The 21,119-nt window shown below is 40.7% G+C and overlaps 1 protein-coding gene across 1 annotated transcript in view; it reads left to right on the top strand.

Moving 5' to 3' along the window:
* Zip48C (Zinc/iron regulated transporter-related protein 48C) overlaps nucleotides 1–21,119 on the top strand; it is a 96,396-nt gene that overhangs the window by 58,818 nt on the left and 16,459 nt on the right. The window contains exons 6-7 of the mRNA XM_022079339.2: nucleotides 94–192; nucleotides 15,108–15,266. Of these exons, the coding sequence (XP_021935031.1) occupies nucleotides 94–192; nucleotides 15,108–15,266 (258 nt within the window). The remainder of the gene's footprint in view (nucleotides 1–93; nucleotides 193–15,107; nucleotides 15,267–21,119) is intronic.

Below are 21,119 nucleotides of genomic sequence, written 5' to 3'. Positions count from 1 at the left end.
CTCTATTACCGTGTCGCCATTCGGTCTCTCAGAACTGAGCCGCAGGCTCACACTCCGCGCAATTATTGATTCTTATCTCCTTCTTATCCGCAGGAACCTTGCGATAGGCATAGGGATTCAGAACTTCCCTGAAGGTCTTGCAGTCAGCCTACCTCTTCAGGCAGCGGGCGTCTCTACACTACGCAGCTTTTTGTGAGTAAAACAATGACTTACGTACTTCTACTTTACTATGTTATTCAAATAAACATATTTGATTTGTACTTGTTCTTTGCACCAAGAACGTAAAATTAACTCTTTATGAGAAGAACAAGTGTGTCAATTCAAAAGTCTGCCTCCTCAAGGAGTTTTAATGACTTTCTGTATGAGAGTGCGGTGCTAACAATGAGAGTTGTTCTCTGCATGATATGGTGCTTGATTCTGCACCAGGCAAACTCTCTTCTTCGTCTGCCCATCATAACATCTACATTACAGGAAATTCATTCCGAACTGTGAAAATGCAGCGTTCTGTAGTACCATTCAGCCGCGAGGTCGTATTTAATACTGACCCTTAGGCTGAGGGGAAGTGTTGATTGCAATGAGTAGGATGTTTGTCGTGTCCCTCCGCGTGCATTTCCTCCCCGGAAGCTTTGTCCTGCTGGTGTCCAAAAGAGGAAGTCCAAGACCACCAGGACATGAAGACGCTTACGAGTGGTTATATATCTGCATGCGTTTCTTGGCGGTGCTGTATGGAGGTGAGTAGTAAGTGCTGAAGAATAGGCTAATCAATGGTAGCGGACGGATCGGCAAGTGATCATCACATTCTCTGCCTTTTATAAAACTCGAAACACCAAAGTCCGGAATTTGACTCTGTACTGAGTTAGTTCAGTCCACACCGCATTCTCACGCCAAGTTTGATTTTAATGTTATCCTTCAGATTGTAGTTATTTTTTATCCAGATCGACTGTGGGGTTCACCCAACCACCTTTCCAGTGGATAAAGTGGCCGGGACTTGAAACTAGCCACTTACCTGCATCTACTTCCGAGATTAGCAATGCATGGAGAAAGTTTTTCACTCCCTCATACGTCTGCATGACACAGTGCTTGTTAAGGCACACTGACAACTTTGCCTTTTGTCATCTTGCATCGTAAGTAGTCTCTTCCTGTAAGATTTTCCCATTAACATTTTGTATTCATTTCTTATCACTCCCGTGAATGTTATCCTGACTTGAGTCTTTAGTGTTTTTTCTCGTTCAGTCCGTGCCCATGCTGGAACAATGCCTTCAGACATGCCATGACCTTTTCCATTTCATCATGCATGCTTCATCACTTGGCACTCTAACCATTATGACGTAACGAAATTAAAATAGTATAGGCCTAGTTAAATGACTCTTACTTCTTGGAATACCGATTAGAAAATGGGAAGATAACTTTTGAGTGGGCATGTGCAAGTAGGCTGTGATGATTTTAACAGGATTTGTAGTGTCCAGCTCCGAATGTTGGTAATGGTGGTGTTCTGTTAACAGAAAATCGCTTGGTTAGTTGGTTGGTTGACTAGTTCGTCAGGCAGACACATTGGCCTGTTCTCATCTTGACAGACGATTGACTCTTGCTGCTAATTCAGGAACAGTGCCCCTTAAAGGTAGATTTTTCGTGCTTATTTAAGCACGTCGGTATGAAGACGTGGTGGTCTGGTTCCACGTTTCTTAACCTCGATTCTGTGGAGGTGAGTGGTCAGCTTCAAACCCCGAACCTTTTACCCCGAAGGAAATTTTAATTAGGTTTACTTTCTGAGTTATTCTGGTTCTTCTACCGTACCGCGTAAATTTTTGGCATATTGTATCATTATGTTTGTAATTGATGATCAACCAATGTGTTAAAGACTGTTATTGAGTAATGAATAAATTAATAAATTATCATGAAGATTCAGCAAATGAGGTTTGAGTTTCTCACGGCGGGTAGTATGAAGATGGTTGTTTCGGGGCTGTTATGCCGTATAATGTGGTAGAAGTTTACCAACGTTTCAGACGTAGTTGTTTCCTCCATAATCAGGTCGATGAGTGCAAGCACCTCTGAAACGTCGGTGAACTTCTTACCAGACTACACAGCGCTACAACCCAGAAGACAGAAATCTTTAGGTTTCAGTAAATTGCCCTCACTTGTAACTTGGCAGTCCATGAATCGATAAGCTAGGGTGAGTGACGCCAGGTCTTAAGAGGTTGAGTAGCGTACCAACTCATGCTTTAGCCATTCTTATTTTGGGGTTCGTCACTCGTGTGTCAGTAACGCCACTGCAACTGGAGTGCTGATTCGCGTGGACTGAACAGGTGATAAGACGTGAAGTGTGTGGGGGGCCAATGTCCGTCTGCTCACCTGGTGATAAAGATAACGGGTGTCTGTACTTACTTCTTTTCCAGGTGTTTGTGACTATCTACGGGATACGTCACCGGTATTCGATCCCCGTATGGGGCAACACAGTCTCCTGTCTAATGGCTACCGGCCCCCTTTCTTCAGATATTTGCGAACGTAACGTGAAGCTTACCAAAATCTTAATTTATTCTAAAATGTTGGATTTCATATCCCTTATCCTTGTACGTGTTTTGCACCGACTTGTGGTTATGAGCCCTCAAATAAATGACAAGATTGATATTAGTGGTGATTTGTGATTTATGTGGGTGGCAGTGGTTGTAGCCTGTTTTAAATTACCGTCACAGCAGTTCCTTGAGATAGTGAATAGACAAACGGACGAATACGTATGTAATATTATTATTAAAAAGATACGTTTCGTTTACATGTGAAAATTTCTGTTGTGCACGTATTTCCAACACGTCGTAAAACAGGTAACGGTAGATTTGACAACGCATTAGATGGCGCGATGTGAATAAATGTTGCTATTATAGTATACATCCGAAAATTAGTGCGCTTTTTACAAGTCTTCTATTAAATACATTGTATATTTTATCCTCCGCATATTAATATTCGTGTTATTGAGGTAAAGTTGTCCCAGGTGATTAATTAAACACAGAGCCATGCAGTGTCGGTATAGCTCCACGCATTTTTAACCTCAGCACCGGTTGGAGGTGGGTGGCTAGCTTCATGCTCGGCCGCTTTGTCTCCTACGAGCAACCCTGATTCCCACTGGATGTGAAATTGGGTGTGCCCAAGAAACGTGGCGAAGAGACAAATTCTGCCCTGTCGGGAATCGAACCGCCGTCATCCTACCCTTACGTCGTGTACCGAAAAGTGGTGGGTCCCTGTATCGAGTTTCATCTCGTACAGGCATCCTCAAATGTTTTATTTTGGCCTGCAAGGACAGTGGTACTCGTTCGAAAAGGCGTCTATCGGCTTTGCCATTGGTTATCCCGCGTGCGACAAGTCTAGAACCGCTGGATTCAAATAACTTTACTGAGTTGGCGACATATTCCAGTTTTGGTCGAATGTATCTTTCCGCGCGGAAGTGTCTGGGGTGTGGAATCCCGAGCCAGCTGCTCAGCCACGTGGGGATTCCAGTGGTGACGTCATCACCGAGACATAAATCCCGCCCACATAAAGGTCATTGACCCCCACACATGACTCTGACGTCACTGGCGCCGTTTCATAAGATCAAAAGCCAAATTCTGGCAAACTCGCCAGAGTTGTTACGCGACCCGTTCATTTGCTGTCATTGTTTCTGTTTGGATGCGCGCCTAGAAATCTCTACTTCTGCCTTAAATCGAATCATGCGTCACTGTCACAGCTGACTTCTGGATTCTCACTTCAGTTCTCATCCGTTGTATTCAATTGTTTTGAAACTTTCGCGTCGTCAGTCCACGATTAGGTTTTGTTTCTTACTGGCTCTTCTGACCTGTGCAAGGAAACACAACAAAAGAGAACAGATAATGAATGACTCGTTCTTCGAACTCAGTCTGACAGAGTTGGTAGCCTTGGTGTGACTTTGTGGACTGTAACTAAAGTACATTGTATTTATTCAAGATTTAAAACTAACCTGCACGAGAAATTCAGTGTTTTGAAGGTACCACAAAGTTCGTCACCGTGTCCACAAAACATTTATTCCACTTGATAATCTATATCTTTTATGAACATTTTAATATTGTTCTCATATCTTCGCGTTTGCCTTCAATGTGGAATTTTTCCTGACAACTATTTTTGCATTTTATCCGTCTCATCTTTTTCGTATTGATTTAATCACCCTCATAATATCAGATAAGGATTAAATATCATGAAACTCCTCATTACGTGATTTTCTTCAGTCATCTGTTCATCTTTCTCATCGCTTTGTTTAAAAAGCTAACTATGCTTCACAATGTAACAACCAAAAATACAGTCATGTTAATACATCCCTTGAGAACCTAAACTTTCACACGCAGCGTTTTGGTTAAAATGCTGAACCAACCGAAATTTGCGGTTGAGCAGCTGACAATCTTCTTTCTTATTGGGAGGTCCACGGTTCGATTCTTACGAAATAGATCTCACCTTTTTTTTACATTTACACCTATTTTGCAGGAAACAGTTAAGTTCTCTCTTATCCGTGGTGTCAGGCTATCGAGAGTGATCGAGAAAATTCCCTAGATAATAACTTGACTAATCGGTTAACTGTTCAGTAGAGCCTGTGCGTTTGTGAACGTAATCCATTCTGTGTGTGTCCTTCCTCGTGAGGATAGGGGAGACGAAGATAGAGCCGGATGTGTGTGGCGGGAGGAAGGGGGAGGCCGGAAGTGGAGTATAAATGCCAGCAGTCACTTGTCTGTAGTAGGAAGAACTCTGGGCCTTTCTTCTTGTAGCCCTGTTGTCTGCTTGGAAATCATGGGCTGCCCTGATAGAATTACCAAAGGAATAAACAGCGCTTGTCAGAAAGACGGTTGTCTTCTGGGATGTAGTGTAGTCTCATAGAAATTGGCCGACTCTTTCCGGAGATTCTTAGCGATGAGTCTGAGGTTCGTATTCGGTTCGTCTTGACTGCAGATTTTGTTTTTCTCTTCAGGAGACTTCAAACAAATGTAGACCTGTTGATGTTCGCCGTCTGGGTTGTAAAGGGGCTTCATGTGGAATTGCAGGTTGATACTAACATAAGTCAGCTCTGAAGATGGAGACAGTATGTTTCTTTTTAAAAAAAAATCGGTCTCTGGCACGCCGTTGTAATCAAGAAGTCCAACATTGACATTATTAAAGCCGCGAGGACTTAATATTTCATAAATTTAGGTCTGATTACACATTACCTTTTGGGATTATACAGTACCTAATATAACCCGGGGTCATTTTCTTGATACTGCCAGGAATGTAATAGGTTCTCAGGATCACGTGGACACTCCAGATCAGTAGGAAAGAGGGACGTAGTGGCGTCGACGCGCATATACGCCCCGGTGCCGTATACTGCCTTAATTAGAACATTTATTTTATTTATTCTTGGCGCTATCCAGGAATTTGCTTTTAAGGAATGAGAAGAGAACATTAAAAACTCAAGTCAGGACAGACGGCCTCACTTGGAACCTACCGGAAACGAAGCAGGGGTGCTAACGATTTCACTACAATGCCGTCTTCGGCAAACGGTGTCTCGCGAGCCGAATGCGGATCTTTGTTGGGATTAATAGTAGCCAGAGTAGCTGGATATGTTACAAAGTTCCTTTCGGATTTTTTTATTCTTCTGTAAAATGTAAACATTATAGCATCATTACGTATCTGTTTGGTTATAATGGAAAATCTAGAATCAGTTTGTACATAGTGGAACTTAATTGCGTTCATTATATGTAAAGATCGTGTTATACCCCTAAAATCAAGCCAAAAAGTCGAAAACATGGTCGCAACCGCTTTATTAACGAAGCATGGCAATATTTCGTACCAACTGTTCTTAGCTTCTCAGGGATATATTTCATCAACTTTGTTAACAGGAAGATGCTGTTTGCGAGAACAGGAAACATTAGGGAATCAAATCAGATAAGTGACGTATTTTAGGAGCTTATTTATTTATTAGATTTCAACATGGCAGCGTCTAAACGTTTGCATAAATTGCTGGAAATGTTAATTAGTTTTAATTCATGACGCAGCTCTGTGGCGCCAAGGATTTCGGGTGTACAATGTTGCTGTTTATCGCTGACAAAACGGTTATGACCACATGTTTGTAGGAAATTTCTGGTTTGATTTTAGGACTATAACTTCTTCTTCTTCTTAAAGTGCCTATCCGTTCCGGATGTTGGCGATCAGCATAGCAATTTGAGTGGCTGCTACTTGAAACAGCCCTCCAATGGACATCGAGAACCAAGATTTTAGGTTCTGAAGCCAGGAGATTCTTGGCATGCCTGGCCCCCTCTTTCCGAATATTTTCCCCTGGATTATCAGCTGAAGCAGCTCGTATCTACTACTATTTCTCATGATATGACCGAAATATTCCAACTTTCTCTCTTTTATGGTGTTAACAACCTCGACGTCTTTGCGGAGTTTCTCGAGAACTTTTTTGTTGGTTACACGGTCAGTCCAGGAAATTCTGAGAATACGTCGGTACAACCACATTTCGAATTCCTCCAACTTCTTTGAAGAAGCTTCGGTCAACGTGCACGATTCAGAGCCGTATAAAAGCACGGAGAGAATATAACATCTGAGTAGTCTTAACTTGGCGTTTAAGTTTAAGTCTCTACTCCTGAACATTGATCCCATTTTTATTAAAGTGACTCTGGCTTTTTCGATACGACACTTTATTTCCAAGGAGTGATCCCACTGGTCATTAATTGTGCTGTCCAAGTATGTGTATTTATTATTAACTGCTATCTGACAGCTATAGGACTATAACACGATCCATATATTTATTGTATGTGCTTAAGAATCTCACTGTGCTTAGATGTTGTAGATTTATTATTTTGTAGTGATTTGTTTTAATTAAATTAAATTAAATCATGTACAACAGTAGAGACAAGATTGCCGATAGATCTTTCTGTGTCATTAGTTGGGGGGGGGGGGTTATGTGTGTGTATATATATATATATATATATATATATATATATATATATATAGTACGACTCCCCAGAAGTGTTCTTACTAAGAGCATTACAAAATCGGCTCTTATTCCTTAAAAGGTTGCCGACCCCTGCTATAACGCAACGCCACGTGGTGATCTCAGGTGGTCACCTGTCCACGTACAGACTACATCAAAAGTTGCATGACATCGGGGATCAGACAGGAGGAATTGTTATTTTCAATATGGAGTGGCCGTTGGTAACACTATGTGAACGAATGGGACATACTTCCATTGTTTGGAACCCCCAATGAGGGCCTGGGATCACATCAACAGAAGAATGGATCAAAATGCAAATTACCTCGCATCACATTAGTGCAAGAACGACTGACATGATGTGGAGTGATGATGACATTTGAAATGTCAGTGTACTCCAAAGAGTACGCTTTTTCGACCTTGTTTTCGGCGAAAGATTAAGGAAATGTCCGTAGAAATAATAACATTTCCAGCTTGTGCTTACTGAGGAAAATAACGACAAATCTAAGTCGGGTTAACCGATCTTCAATCTGAGGTTAGATTCATTAATACCAAGACCTAAGATTACCAACGTGTGATACGCGAACCACTAGCGCTCACTGGTTATTAATCTCCGGGTCGCAACCCAAAATTGAGTCGCAATGCTAATGTGCTTTGGCCGCTAAGGATGTCGGTAAGATTTTATTCAGAAAACGTAGTGATGTTAGACGACGTAATGAAAGTGGCAATGAGCAGGGTGAGGTGCGGCCGAGGGGCAGGCTTGAGGCTGCATCTGTTGATGGAGATGGGCGCAAACAGTGATGAAAAATGGAGACATTGCAAGGAAGAAGAAGTTTGGAAATAGACGACAACCAGAGCATGACCCAGTGTCTTGAATGAACCCTCGCTTAGAAGGCTTTTCAACGTAAATACGTGCACTAAGTATCGTGCTGTCATCTGTCAATGGCCATGCGAACTGTTTGCTCTGCCATGCAATAAAATCGAGAATGGCTGAACAGAATTCTGTGAAATTGCATGTGGATGAAGATTTCTGTCTTCTGGGTTGTTGCGCTGTGTAGTCTGGTAGATGTTTACCAACGTTTCAGACGTCATACTGCCTCCGTCATCAGGGCAATTCATCGCCCTGATGACGGAGGCTGTTTGACCTCTGAAACGTTGGTTAACATCGACCAGACTACACAGCGCAACAACCCAGAAGACAGAAATCTTCATACTCATCGCCCTGATGACGGAGGCAGTATGACCTCTGAAACGTTGGTTAACATCGACCAGACTACACAGCGCAATAACCCACAAGACAGAAATCTTCATACTCATCGCCCTGATGACGGAGGCAGTATAAACCTCTGAAACGTTGGTTAACATCGACCAGACTACACAGCGCAAATACCCAGAAGACAGAAATCTTCATACTAAGAATCGCTCTGATGACGGAGGCAGTATGACCTCTGAAACGTTTGTAAACATCGACCAGACTACACAGCGCAACAACTCAGAAGACAGAAATCTTCATACTAAGAATCGCCCTGATGTTGGAGGCAGTATGACCTCTGAAACGTTGGTTAACATCGACCATACTACACAGCGCAACAACCCAGAAGACAGAAATCTTCATTCTCACCACTGTGAAAACCTCAAATCATGCATGTGGATGTTACGCCAGTTGGAGGCTACTACAAACTTGAAATTTGTAATTCCTATAAGCTGTAATACCAAAGTGACGGTTACTTGTGAGGTGGGAAATTGTTCGTCTGTCAATAAGTCATTACCATCATCCTCTGCGATGACGTTATCTCCGAGGATGAAATTTGGCGCGGGCGTTATGCCATTGGAAGCACGTCAGTTCCTACTTCTTAATGTCCTGTAATTGCTAATAACGCAACGGATGTTTGAACTTTTGAAATGGGACGAAGATTTCCTGTTATGACGTAATTCCCCTTCGTACTGCTATCTGTCAGTGGCAATACGAACTATTTGATATCACGTCCTTCTGATGCGGCATAAAGAACGCTTTTGGAACTGTGTGTACCCTGGTGCGTGCACTTTTACAATCATGTTTTGTATTTTATGTTCTTTAACTGACCAGCAGGTACCAAGCGATGTTAATTTGTTGTACTGATTTCAAAGCTCCATACTCACGAAATCTATTACAGAAATTTAAACACTAATAAACTTGGATACCGAAAAGCGTTTTTAATAGTCGTTTTTTTACAGCCGTGTCAGTTTTATCCTGTAATTTTTTAAAAATTCAAGCTCCGTTGCGTTTAAGAACCACTGTTCTGAAAATAATTAAACCTGGCCGTAAGCCACATCTTTATTTTACGCGCATAAAAATAATTATTGATAGATCGTCTTCAAATCTGCTAATTTTGATTCTGAAATTATTGTAATACGACAATGTGGCACTAATCGAGAACGGCTGAACGGATTTTTACAGAATCTGCTACTGAATAGTTTTCCAAATATTTATCACATTTGGTTACAATATCGTTACGTAACTGCCATTCATAAATTTGCTGCTCTGTGGTTTTCGAAAATGTTTCGTAAAAATTTTGCCATGCAGCGTTATTTTAGGGAGGCCTCAATTTTAACTGCATTTAAGGTACTAGGATCTTTCGAATAGGACGCAAGAGACTTAGCATTCGACCACAACATTCAATGTCGGGTTTTGAATGAACGTCGGACGTGATCCTAAAGCAGCTTCCTGTTTATGGCGTCAAAATGTCGCTCAGTCGGTGGGGTTTACGACACACTGTGAACTGCGAACCTCTGACAGACAAAGGTACGCAGTACGCGACGGCGGCAACATGGCGGCAGACAGAGACCTCACTGACGGAAATTATATGTCACTTATTGTCACCTTATCTCGAGGTCAGGTCATCACAAACAATACAACAAAGTAAAAGAGACAGAAACAAGCTATGGTTTTGCCTGTGGATCCAAGTTTACGATCTCATTGTCTGTCACATAGTCGGTCAGTTAGTAAACCGATTGGCTTTGGAATGAACGGTCGACTACTCGATTCCAGGCGGGGATATCACAACAGATTTTCTCTCGGGCATCACATCAACGCCTATTCTGACGTCCACCTAGTATCCTGTTAGAAACCGAGGATTCTTCCTGAAGGGATCAAATCCCGGTTATCCAGTACGTAGTCAGCTACACCGGCTCCGAAAGTCCATCTCAATTTTTGATTTTAATTTCAATGTTTATTCGAATCCACTACATGAGTCTCATCGCCCTGATGATGGAGGCAGCAAGCACATCTGAAACGTCGATAAACTTTTACCAGACTACATGGTGCAACAACCCAGAAGACAGCCATCTTCAAATAATTTATGGTTCTCTTAAATGTGATATTCGTAGTGCAATTAGCATAGTAACAGTTGGTTTTGCATCTGCAATAAATGGCCATGAAAGGGAGTGAGTTATGGGGAACATGAAAAATAGGAGTATATTTTCCTTATTACGTTCTTTGAAATGTTGCATATTACGTGGTATGTCAAGTACCGGTATTGCAGATAACATGTTGCTACGAGACATTCTATTCAGTACACATGTACAGATTTTTCTTTTTATTTCGTTAAACTTCGTTGTGTTGAATATTTTCAAATAAAAGTTTTATATCTTCGTGTGTTGTACATTTTATGTCATGTATTACCTTTTTTGTACGATGGACCGTTTTTTGGAATACGAATTTCTAATTTGATTTTCGTATAAAATAGGAGTTAATAAGACCCGATACGAACCAAAATTGAATCCCCACCATATGTTCCAGTGTATGCCCGAAATAATTCTAGCTTTTTCGAAGCTGAAACTGACAAACATGTGTTCATCATATGCACTTTTTGAAAATAACACATAATACGTATTTTGAAAAACTGTTACTCCATTTGTGTGGTAATGCAGTAATTGAAGTGGGCTCTATCTATTAGTTTTTGTTCTTCTGGGTAATGACACCATGAGTCTTGTACGTGGTTACCAGCGTTTCAGAAAAATATATCGCCTTCATCTTCAGGGTGAAAGTGATACTGTGACATGTTCCGAATCTGTCCATTCTCAGTACCTTATGAATCGTGTGGTTCAAGTGAATGAACCGTGCTGTAAATGAACCTTGATTAGAAGTGGTGTGCTATTAATGTAATTCAAGAATGAATGAATGGGATCATGACGGCGATAGACTTGGTAATTAAACGTTGAATGGAACAAGGACCTAAGGGACTGATTTATTATATCTTACCGGAAATTACGTCAGTATGTAACAAGCAAACAACACTGTGCGCGAAATAAGAAAATGAATCGATCTTAGGTTTTTGACGACACTTTTTCAACTGCATTGTGCTACGCGTTGGGCGACCGGGATTCAGTTCCTGGGAGGAGCATAATTTTTTCTCTTCGCCACCACGTCCACGCTGGTTCCAGAGCCTGCACATCCTTACATTTATATGGCGTGCTGCGTTCTTAAGCATAGGTACAACTGATTTCGACGTTTCTCACATGCATCTGTTATGTTGAATGAGATGGTAGTTGTGTGAGTGGCGAATGGAAAGGATGTGGAAGGAAGCGACCGTGGTCTTTGTTAAGATACGGCCAAGTGGGACAGAAAATCCACTAAAAGTTCCAATCAGGATAGATCTCCGGACCAAAATTTGATCCCGTGACCTCGTATGTATCATCTCCGAATTTATTGGTTGAATATCCATGAAATTTCATATTAGGGTCTACGCTGCAAGTTATCAGGATAATTTATTTTCACGTGTCTTATGTCAAACTATTATACATTTCTCGGAAACAGTTGATCGTACAAAACATTTTTGCATGATAAAATATATATATCTTGTTAAGACCGACGTGTCTTTTTTATGAATATTCAATACAGTACAACGAATAATAATTATTTACTGTGTTTAGTGGGATTAGTTTTGTATCTGCAGTAAGTGGATATGAAGCCCCATGAGTTATGTACAGGATAACACAAAAGAACTTCACACTTTCAGAATGATACAGAAAACGAGTGACCGTGAGGTGTGTACAAAATTTCGGGAGCTTTTCTGTCGACAAGTGTAGGTGTGAATTTTTCTGTATCATTTTGAATGTGTAAATTTATTTTATGCTAACTCTGTGTAGTGGCAAATGACGCATTTGGATGATATATAACGTCTCAACTCTTGTTTAAAACTTTGAAGCCGAAGCTGGTCTAAATAATATTTAATAATTCAGTCCGTACCGCAAAGAAAACATAACTCTTTACGGTTGCAAAGCTTGATTGATTAATTCTGTTTAAGGAAATGATCTTTTTCAATGAAACATATAAATACAAAATTCAGAGTTACGGTTTCGAAAATTGTGTGGTAGATATTGTTATTACTCGGCCTTAAAGGGTTAAATTAATGAAGCACTTGACCTATTTGCTGTTCTTAAGATCTGCGAAGACACTTGTTACTTGAGCCCCTATTCGTCTGCCGTGCCATGCTATAACAGGAAGGATGTGGTGTGGAGATACACTCATTTAAACGGAAGAAGCATATGGCTATATAGAATAGCCGTGAAGTTGGATTTTCCAAATAAGTTCTGCGGTTGTGGTACTAAAGATTACTCTATATTTTTACACTGCCTCCTCCTCTGTTCTGCCCTTTCAAGGGCATTCTGCCCAGTTGTTAAGTTCTTCAATGGTCTCTTATAATTCTTAAAGCAATTATCTAAAAGATAAATACGAGTATGTACAAGACATGGTCTCTTAGCTTGCCCTGAGGGCGTGTGGGTACAAATTGCTGAGTAGAATATGTGAAGCTAAGAAGGAGGGAATAACAGGAGAATGAAGAAAATTGTATAACGAAAAGCTTAATAGTTTGTAATATTCATCAGGTATGATTAGGTGATCAAATCAAGTCGGATAAAATGAGCGGGAATGTGGAACGGGTGGTGGACTTGTGGTATAGATACAAAGTTTTATTCTGAAAATCTGATGGTAAAATACCAATTGGTAAGTTCTTCGTTTATTTAACTACGCTTTCTCAACTTTATAGATTAGATGTCGAGTGATGGAATTATCGTGGATGGTGAATTCGGAAATATGTGGAAGGAAGTGGTCGTGGTTTATTTTGACGCACTATCCCAACAGTGCCTCGAGGAAATTAGGGATTTCACGAAAGAACCTCAAAGGAGTCGGCCTTGAACCCAGGACTTCCCGAATATTTGTCCATTCACTCAGTTTCTTTTTAAATCAGACCTGGTCCAGGGGTCACGATTAGCCCTCTCTGTCGGTCTCAACAGAAAAGGCATTTTCACGTGAAGACGGAAATAGAGTCAGATCCCAAAACGTAGTGGTCTTGTTTTAGAATATTGAACGATGGATGGAGTCCAGAAAAGCCGCTATATTGAACGCAACGCACCAAAGCACCCTCGTTGCCCCGAATAGCTTTGACGAAGGCGGTAACATCTTCCACTGTTGCTGTCACTGAGAAAGTATGGGTGTGAGCTAATTTTGGTCTTTCTGCTATTTCCTTTCCTTTGTACGTCAGAAACTGATTTTTGAGTGGATAGCGTTGATTCAAATAGAGGATCTCAGGTTTTTTACATTTATGTACCTTTTATAGACTATTCAAGACATGTTCAGATTTCTCACGTCTGTTAATGTTAGAGAAAAGTGTTAATAAAACAAGACGCTCATTAGCTCGATTAGACAAAGAACTTTCAATTCGAACGCTACAAATTGCCTTATTAATATCGTACTTAGGCAAAGTGAATGACGTGGATGTTTTATAACGGCGTGCTGAGACGAATAATTGGTCATAAGGAGGATGAACTGACAGGAGGTTGGAGAAAAGTGCATAATCAGGTGCCCTATAATTTGTACCCTTCAGCAACTATTATTAGGTGCAATATCATGCGTACAAAATATTGCTTGGGGTTACGTGAAGGAAAGAGGCCTCTTGGAAGACCTAGATGTGGATGGGAGGAACAATTTTAAAACTGATTTTAAAGAACTAGGGTTGAAGGGTGTAAATTGGATTTTTCTTAGGATAGGGCCCAGTGGCGGGCAGATGTCAACATGGCAATAAAATTCAAGTTCTATACAAGACAGGGAATTTAATGACTAAGTAACGAAGTGTACCGTTAGATTCTCAAGGAGGATTTTGCGCCATGGAATTAGTTTTATGATTTATCCCCATAACAAACGTCAGAAACCTAACTCAGTTGTTGAACTGTCATCAAAGTGAGTGTTGTGTTGTCCTGTATAAACTTCATACAGCCACCACGTTCTAAACAGAGTTATCTTCAACAATAGTTACATATAATTCGAATGTCTGTTACCGCACTTCGTTTCAGGTTGCAATATGATATGTCACTGACGTATCTCCCACTTTTAAGTTCGTGCGTCCATTCCTTATAAACGTTCTCGAGTAGAAACGTTCGTCGGACATTCATGATCAGACGATACGTCGTCTAATTTTATGCGCTCCGTGCAAAGAACTCGATAATCAATCGGTTGATTCTTCTGAAACACTGGTAAAACTCTGTACCACCTGCATTAATATTTAGTAACTAGGCGCCTGTACTGTTTGTGTGAGCGGAAAATTGACTCGACCTTGAAGCCATGGAATCATACTGAATGCTGTCCTAAAAACATTACCCCTTACAGAAAATGTTCGCACTGTTGTAGCAATCTGCATGATACGTGTTTGATACTATGGATGTGTTGCCAGTGACCCAACTAAGATACTAAATTCTGTATGAACTACTAACTAAGAAATACTAAAACTACAAGAATGAGATGAAACAATGGAAAGCTATGCAATTAATGGAGAACTGACAATGAGCCGATGTGTCTGTAACTTATTAGAACGGCTGTGCGTCTGCGCAGATGGGTCGAGTCAATTCACCGCACAGACATACAGTATTTTTCGGCTCATGTTTGGAACAGAGATGTGAAGTATTTTGTTTGTTTTGTAATTGAAGAATTTCAAATCAGTCTTATGGTTTTTGTAAAATTTAGTATGGCGTCCATGTTTTTGAAAATTCTGTTTTGTAATTTGGAGGGGTACGCGGGGGGCGAGGGGGTCTGGACACGTTTTGAGAAATGTGAGGAGGCCGAGCTGTAGCGTAGTCAAGTCGCTACTCCCAGTGCAGAGTAAAATGTTGAATGTTGCAGTTACGGCCAGCTGAGCGGCATGGTGGAGCCAGTGTTCGGTGTCCTGGGCGCAGCTGCGGTCACCCTGGCACAGCCTGTACTTCCCTACGCACTGTCCTTCGCAGCCGGTGCCATGATCTACGTAGTAGTGGATGACATCATACCAGAAGCCAACACCTGGTAAGGACATCGGTACAGACTCTTTAACCCACTAAAGCAGGGCGGTCGCGGTCTTCTGGTGTTCTGCGAACCGGTTCATGGGAAAATAATAAAGTTTAAATTCAGTGTTTGTTCGCTTATGCTGGAGAACGATTTGCACTAAACTTTGCATACTTATCCCTTTGAACGGGCAGATGTTATAGAAATGTTAAAAATTACAAGAAAGTGTACTGGGTTCGAAACCAGGTGAGGGTGGCTTGTGTGTCTTGGAAAGTAATGTAAAAGGTCGTCAGTAAGACCGAAGTTGGTTGTTTCGACGAGGAGATTGAGGTAATTTAAGTCTCAAATCCCAAAAACATTCCTGGGTTCCTAATATTAAACGATACGTGTCGAATGATTTGGCCTGTGATAAGATTTCGGGGAAGATGTTAATAATAAATGTAAGCATCCGTCAGATTTCCCGCCAGAAACACCGCGAACACTCTGCTGGTAATTTCTTAGCTTACATTGTCGATTATTAAATACTGTTATTTCGTGCCAGTTACTAGTTCTGGAAAGCTTCTACTTAAGTCCCTCTTCGTTTCCACTTATCTGTCTGAATCTGTCTTTTCGATGACGAGTATCATCAGTTCAAAATATCGTTTCTGCCTGACGGCGACTGTTTGGCGGAACGTGACTTTTTTCAGTAGTGTCTCTTCTGATTGAGCCTTTGCTAAGAGACGGCGACAGTAAGCCTCGACTAGCTGGCTAACGATGCATTTTATTCGATCGATTCTGTTGTGTTCCAGTGTATGGAGTACCATTGAACCGCGAAAGTATATTATTCGTTTTTAAAAGTGTTAGCCAGGTCAACACCGTTAACTTTAACGCAACACCTCTGTGACTCGGGTTTGAGGTTAGAAATTTAACATCGAAATTCACAGAATTAGTGGACTGCATGCAATACACGTATTCTTCTTCTGTTTTGTGCGTTCATATTACCGACAAAGAAACTTTACATCACGTTAAACACACAAGTAAGCCGAAGAGTTATGGAGAATTTGGAAGTAGCACTTGGACATGCAAAATTCTGCCCAGTCCTGCAAAGGGCATAACTCATCCAAAACAATACTTAAAAACCTGCTCATCACCGTTACAAATGCGAGAATTTTAAAGATTTTATTCTTTATTTTGAAAATGGATTGGCGTATTTATGTGCTATGTGAGCGACACGCTAAAATATGGACATGGAGTAATTTTTCAAATGCCTTCCTTGTGGACCGATATTTCAGAAACTCGGCATGAATGTCATGCCATTCTCTCCGTCTTGGTACTTTAATGTTTATCGATCGACAGTACCAACATGGCTACTGTGCGAACTTGAGACTTGGGAACGACACTAGCGCCATTGAGCGGAGCGTCGTTGGAGAATATATAGCAGTAGAAATGTTAAAATTACGAAAGTTGCAAACAACATGGCAAATGTTTGAAATAATTTGACGTCTCTAATTTGTATGTCTTGTGACAAAGCCAGCTACTGACATTTGTTTTGAAACCTACTTTCTGTTGTCCTTCGCAACCATAAAATGCATATATCGAGGGCCGCGAACTTTTAATTCTTGTTTGTCACATTTCATTTCGCCTCTGCAACACTGAAAGACAAGTGTTCTTGTGTGGGCCTGTCAGTCTGCAGCCCCTCACAGCACCTGCTTTCGTTCACTTTGTGCACAGCTGCATCGCGCTGTAATCATCAGCAGGTGATCCAGAGCCTGTGATCGTCGTTTTCAGGGATAAACAAATTTTGTGATACCTGTTTTTGAAACAGAGGACGGAGTTTCTTAAATACATTTACATTGTCTGATTTTTCGCCAAAGATGACTGTCTTCTGGGATGTGTATTTGAAAACATTTTTGAGTGTTTTCTTTTGTATTTCCTACATACCAGAATTTAAAATGATTTTGGGTTTTAAAATCTATTTAAAGTCGGGATATATCGGCATGACGCGTTCTTAGATTTGTTTCCGAGAACTCGACAATAAGGAAACGTTATATGGGAGTCACTGCGTCTTGAATCACGTGCTTGCACTTTAAAAGCATACCGTGACCTCTCCTGAGCTTCATACGGCCATTTTGTTAAACACAGGAAATGCTTGATATTTCTCTTTCTTCGCCATAGCCCCACAACTTGAGACTTCCGTTGTTTGATGTCTGTCGAAAGTCGGTTAGTTGCGTTAAATTCACTTCAAATGTAATATTTTCGAAGCTTCCGTAGATTTCTGTAACTTCACCTTTTGTAACCATAAGCCTGAACTCAAGCCCTGAAAACGTGGGTAAATAATATTGATACTTGAATGGGCGCTGCGCATTTGTCCAAAACCTCAGAGAGCCCTTATGCATTTATACAGGATACTTACTTGGATACTTGGACGACCCGTTCTTCAAGTGCCTGAGCACTGCGGGTCCCAACTTTTCGTTGGTTTGATCTATAGACATTTTGGTAGGACTCCTTGGACGAGGGATCGGCCCGTCTCAAGGCCTCTACCTGTACACAGGACGGCACAACACAGAAAAACATCCATGGCTTGAGTGGGATTCGAACCCACGGTCCCAGCTGCACAAGGCCCCACGCCTCAGACCGCGCGGCCACTGCGGACCCCGCATTCATACAGACCAAATTTAAATGCAAATATCGTTAATTTTATCATCATATAAAGTAATCCGAACCATAAAGATAAAATATATGTAAAACAACAAGAATAAAAAGAATAAAACGTCACGAGAAGATGACTTCTAGGTTATCCGAAGGTTTCCGCGGTTTAAATTGTTGATAATGGACATGTGAACGCACCTGTTGCGTTCAGGGTTGCCGATGGGTGTGAGGTATAATCAAGTAGAGGGGCCCCAAACTCTAAGATGCCCCCCGGGCACTCAGAAACATGGCTACACTGATGCCAGTTTCTTAGGAAATACGAATATATACAATTACGTCCGCGTATCTGTCTTCTCCGTAACTCTGAACCGGTTGACGGATTTTCATGAGACCTGTCATTGCATTTTATTTCCCTACCATCAATAATAGCCGGCCGCAGTGGCCACGCGGTCTGAGGCATGGACCTCGTGGGCCTGGGCGCTGGGACCGTGGGTTCGAGTCCCACTCAAGGCATGGATGTTTGTCCGCGTCTCCTCTTCCAGTCTGGTAGGTAAAGACTGACCACGGAAGGAAGTGCGAACCCACCGTGGTACTTTCGCATGAGCGCCGCGAAAGGGGTCACGACGATCAAGCTGACCATAGACGATGAAGGAAAAAACCCAACAATAATACGAACATGACAGAAATACGCACGTTTTGAAGTCAAAGTGGTCCACGATGTACGTATTAGTGCGTAGTTTAGGAGCTAAACATTCACACTATTCGGAATTTCCCCCTCTGTGATTGTCTGATGTTTTCGAACCTGTGATATATATTAGTGTCCTGAATTTTCGTTATCATTTGTCACCCCTTTTACAGTTAGTGACACATTGTACAAGTTTATTTAAGTGAGGTTTATGTTCTCACGGTGGCGAGTATGAGTTAGTTACGCCTTGCAGTCTGGCAGAAGTTTGCCGATGTTTAAGAGGTGGTTGATGCCTTCGTCACCAGGGCTATAAATGTTACCATCCTAATGATGGAGGCAGCAAGGACCTCTGAAACGTTGGTAAACTTCTACCAGAGATGAGAGACACCACAAGTAGATCTATCCTCCCATCAACTCTTAGGTCTCCGTAATGGTCTCTTTCGTTCAGAATATTTTGTATGCACTTTTATAGACTTTTACGTACACTGAGCGTCATTCTTCGTTTGTTCTTAATAATATTTCGTGAAGGGTAAAAAAAATATTTATTTATCTTTCAGTTAGGGAGCAGTAAAATATTAACAACTGTAGCTAAGCATCTGACATCTTTGCATTTTGCAAGAAACGTGTGTGTATATGTCAACACTTACTAATATGGCAATAGAACAGAATTTTGTGGTTGTATCTGTCAAATGTGACCTAGTCTGAATCTTTACTGGCGAGTGCTATGAACAGAAATGGACCACTAAATTATATCACGGGTTTTGCTGGCCTGAGCATGTAGACGGAAACATTCAAAAGGAAGTGGTAATAATAACTCTTTCCAAGAACTTTTTGTCGTATTTCATACGGGAAAGAGCAGAAATCTGAAATGACTGTCGTGTGGAATTCCACAAGGAAGCATAAACATGATTAATGGGCTGCATACTTGAATTAGTTCAACGTTGTATAACAGGCGGCACATGGGCCACATTCGGCTCGAGACTACTTCTTACCAGACTCGCAAATTATTTAATTTGTTACTGGTTACTACAGACTCATTTATTTTAAATATGGCTGTCTTCTAGGTTGTTACGCCGTGTAGTCTGGTAGAAGTTTACCTACGTTCCAGATGTCCTTGCTGCCTCTATCATCAGGGTAATGTGATTCTTATCTTGTCTATTGCCACATGCTACGGATTTGAAAACATTCGCGTAAAATGTAAGTTTTCCATTTACATGTTACGTCAGACAATAGCTGTTGCAGGAGAAATTTTAAAATAATATGTAGCTCTATTGTAATTTGTACACGTTTCGATATAATCTGTATTAGAACTTTTGCTACTTCTGTTTATCCCTTCTGAAAAGTATTGTTGAAGGTAATCAGAATTGGCCAATAGTTTTTAAAAAAATAATGCCATGAGGGGTTTCGCGGGCCTTTGGTACGACGGGAAAAACATATTGATCCGAAGGAATAAAAAAGTTCAAAACTCTTGCAGTCCTTTTTTTTAGGTAACAATTAATAGTTCAGAAACGAACAGTCTGAAATCAGTATTGCCGTTTCAGAAGTGAATCCTGTTCAATATCTACTAGACTACACGGCGTAACATCGCAGAAGATCCAAATTCATGCAAATTATGAAGTTCGTCATAACTCAGTTTTATTCTTTCACCCACTATTTTATCTTAGTTTTTTTTTCTCACCGTTCTGCTTTAAAATATCCTTAATGTGTATCTTCTAATGAGAGAGACCAAATTTCACAATCATACAAAACAACTGGTAACAATTTAGTTTTGCGTGTTTATATGTGGATGGTGCAAAGACCAGATCATATATTGAAGGGTAGGAATCATTTCTCGAATTTAATGTTATTAACTACGTCATTATTATAGAAACTTTCAAAATAGGCGAGGTTTCACGGCGACGATTATGATGACTGACATCTGGGATGTTGTTACTACACGGTGTAGCATCCCAGAACACAGTCTTCTTCAATTCCAAAGTACTTCCAGTCTGCCACATTTTCAAAAGGTTTAATACCTGTCTTGAGTTATGATTCTGCCCTGCGCCTTGGTGATCAGGTATGACCAATCTTCCATCTGATAATAAAGAGATTTGAACCATATATTAACTTATAAAGGGGACTTACAGACAGACGGCTATGGTGAACTCTTAGTGCTAACTCGGCTTAAAAAAAAGGCATTTCAATAACATTTAGATTGACAGACGCCTTCGTAACACAAAACAATATTTATTTTAGCAATTATTAATTTCCAAGAGCAAAGTATCATGGTTTCTGTATGTTATTATGTACGTTTTATTATCGTTATTTTGGTGGGTACCTTATTTTCAGAAAGCAGTTGTGCATGTGGAAAACATGGTATCGGTACGTTTTTCACTGAAGATACAAAACTGAAACACATATCACTTGAATTATGGGAATAATTCATACAAAATTATTATTGGTTTTAGGAATATTTTTCGTGTAGTAATTAGTATTAATTGGAGATCTTTTTTCATTTAACAGACCTCATTTATGTAAGATGTTAATATGTTTACACACACGTGAAACCTTACTTTTGCAAG

The sequence above is a fragment of the Zootermopsis nevadensis genome, unplaced genomic scaffold (assembly GCF_977971745.1).
Source record: "Zootermopsis nevadensis isolate Lab colony 2312 unplaced genomic scaffold, Znev_1.0 Znev_ptg000028l, whole genome shotgun sequence".
NCBI lineage: Eukaryota > Metazoa > Arthropoda > Insecta > Blattodea > Termopsidae > Zootermopsis > Zootermopsis nevadensis.
This window is presented reverse-complemented; position numbering and strand designations above follow the sequence as displayed.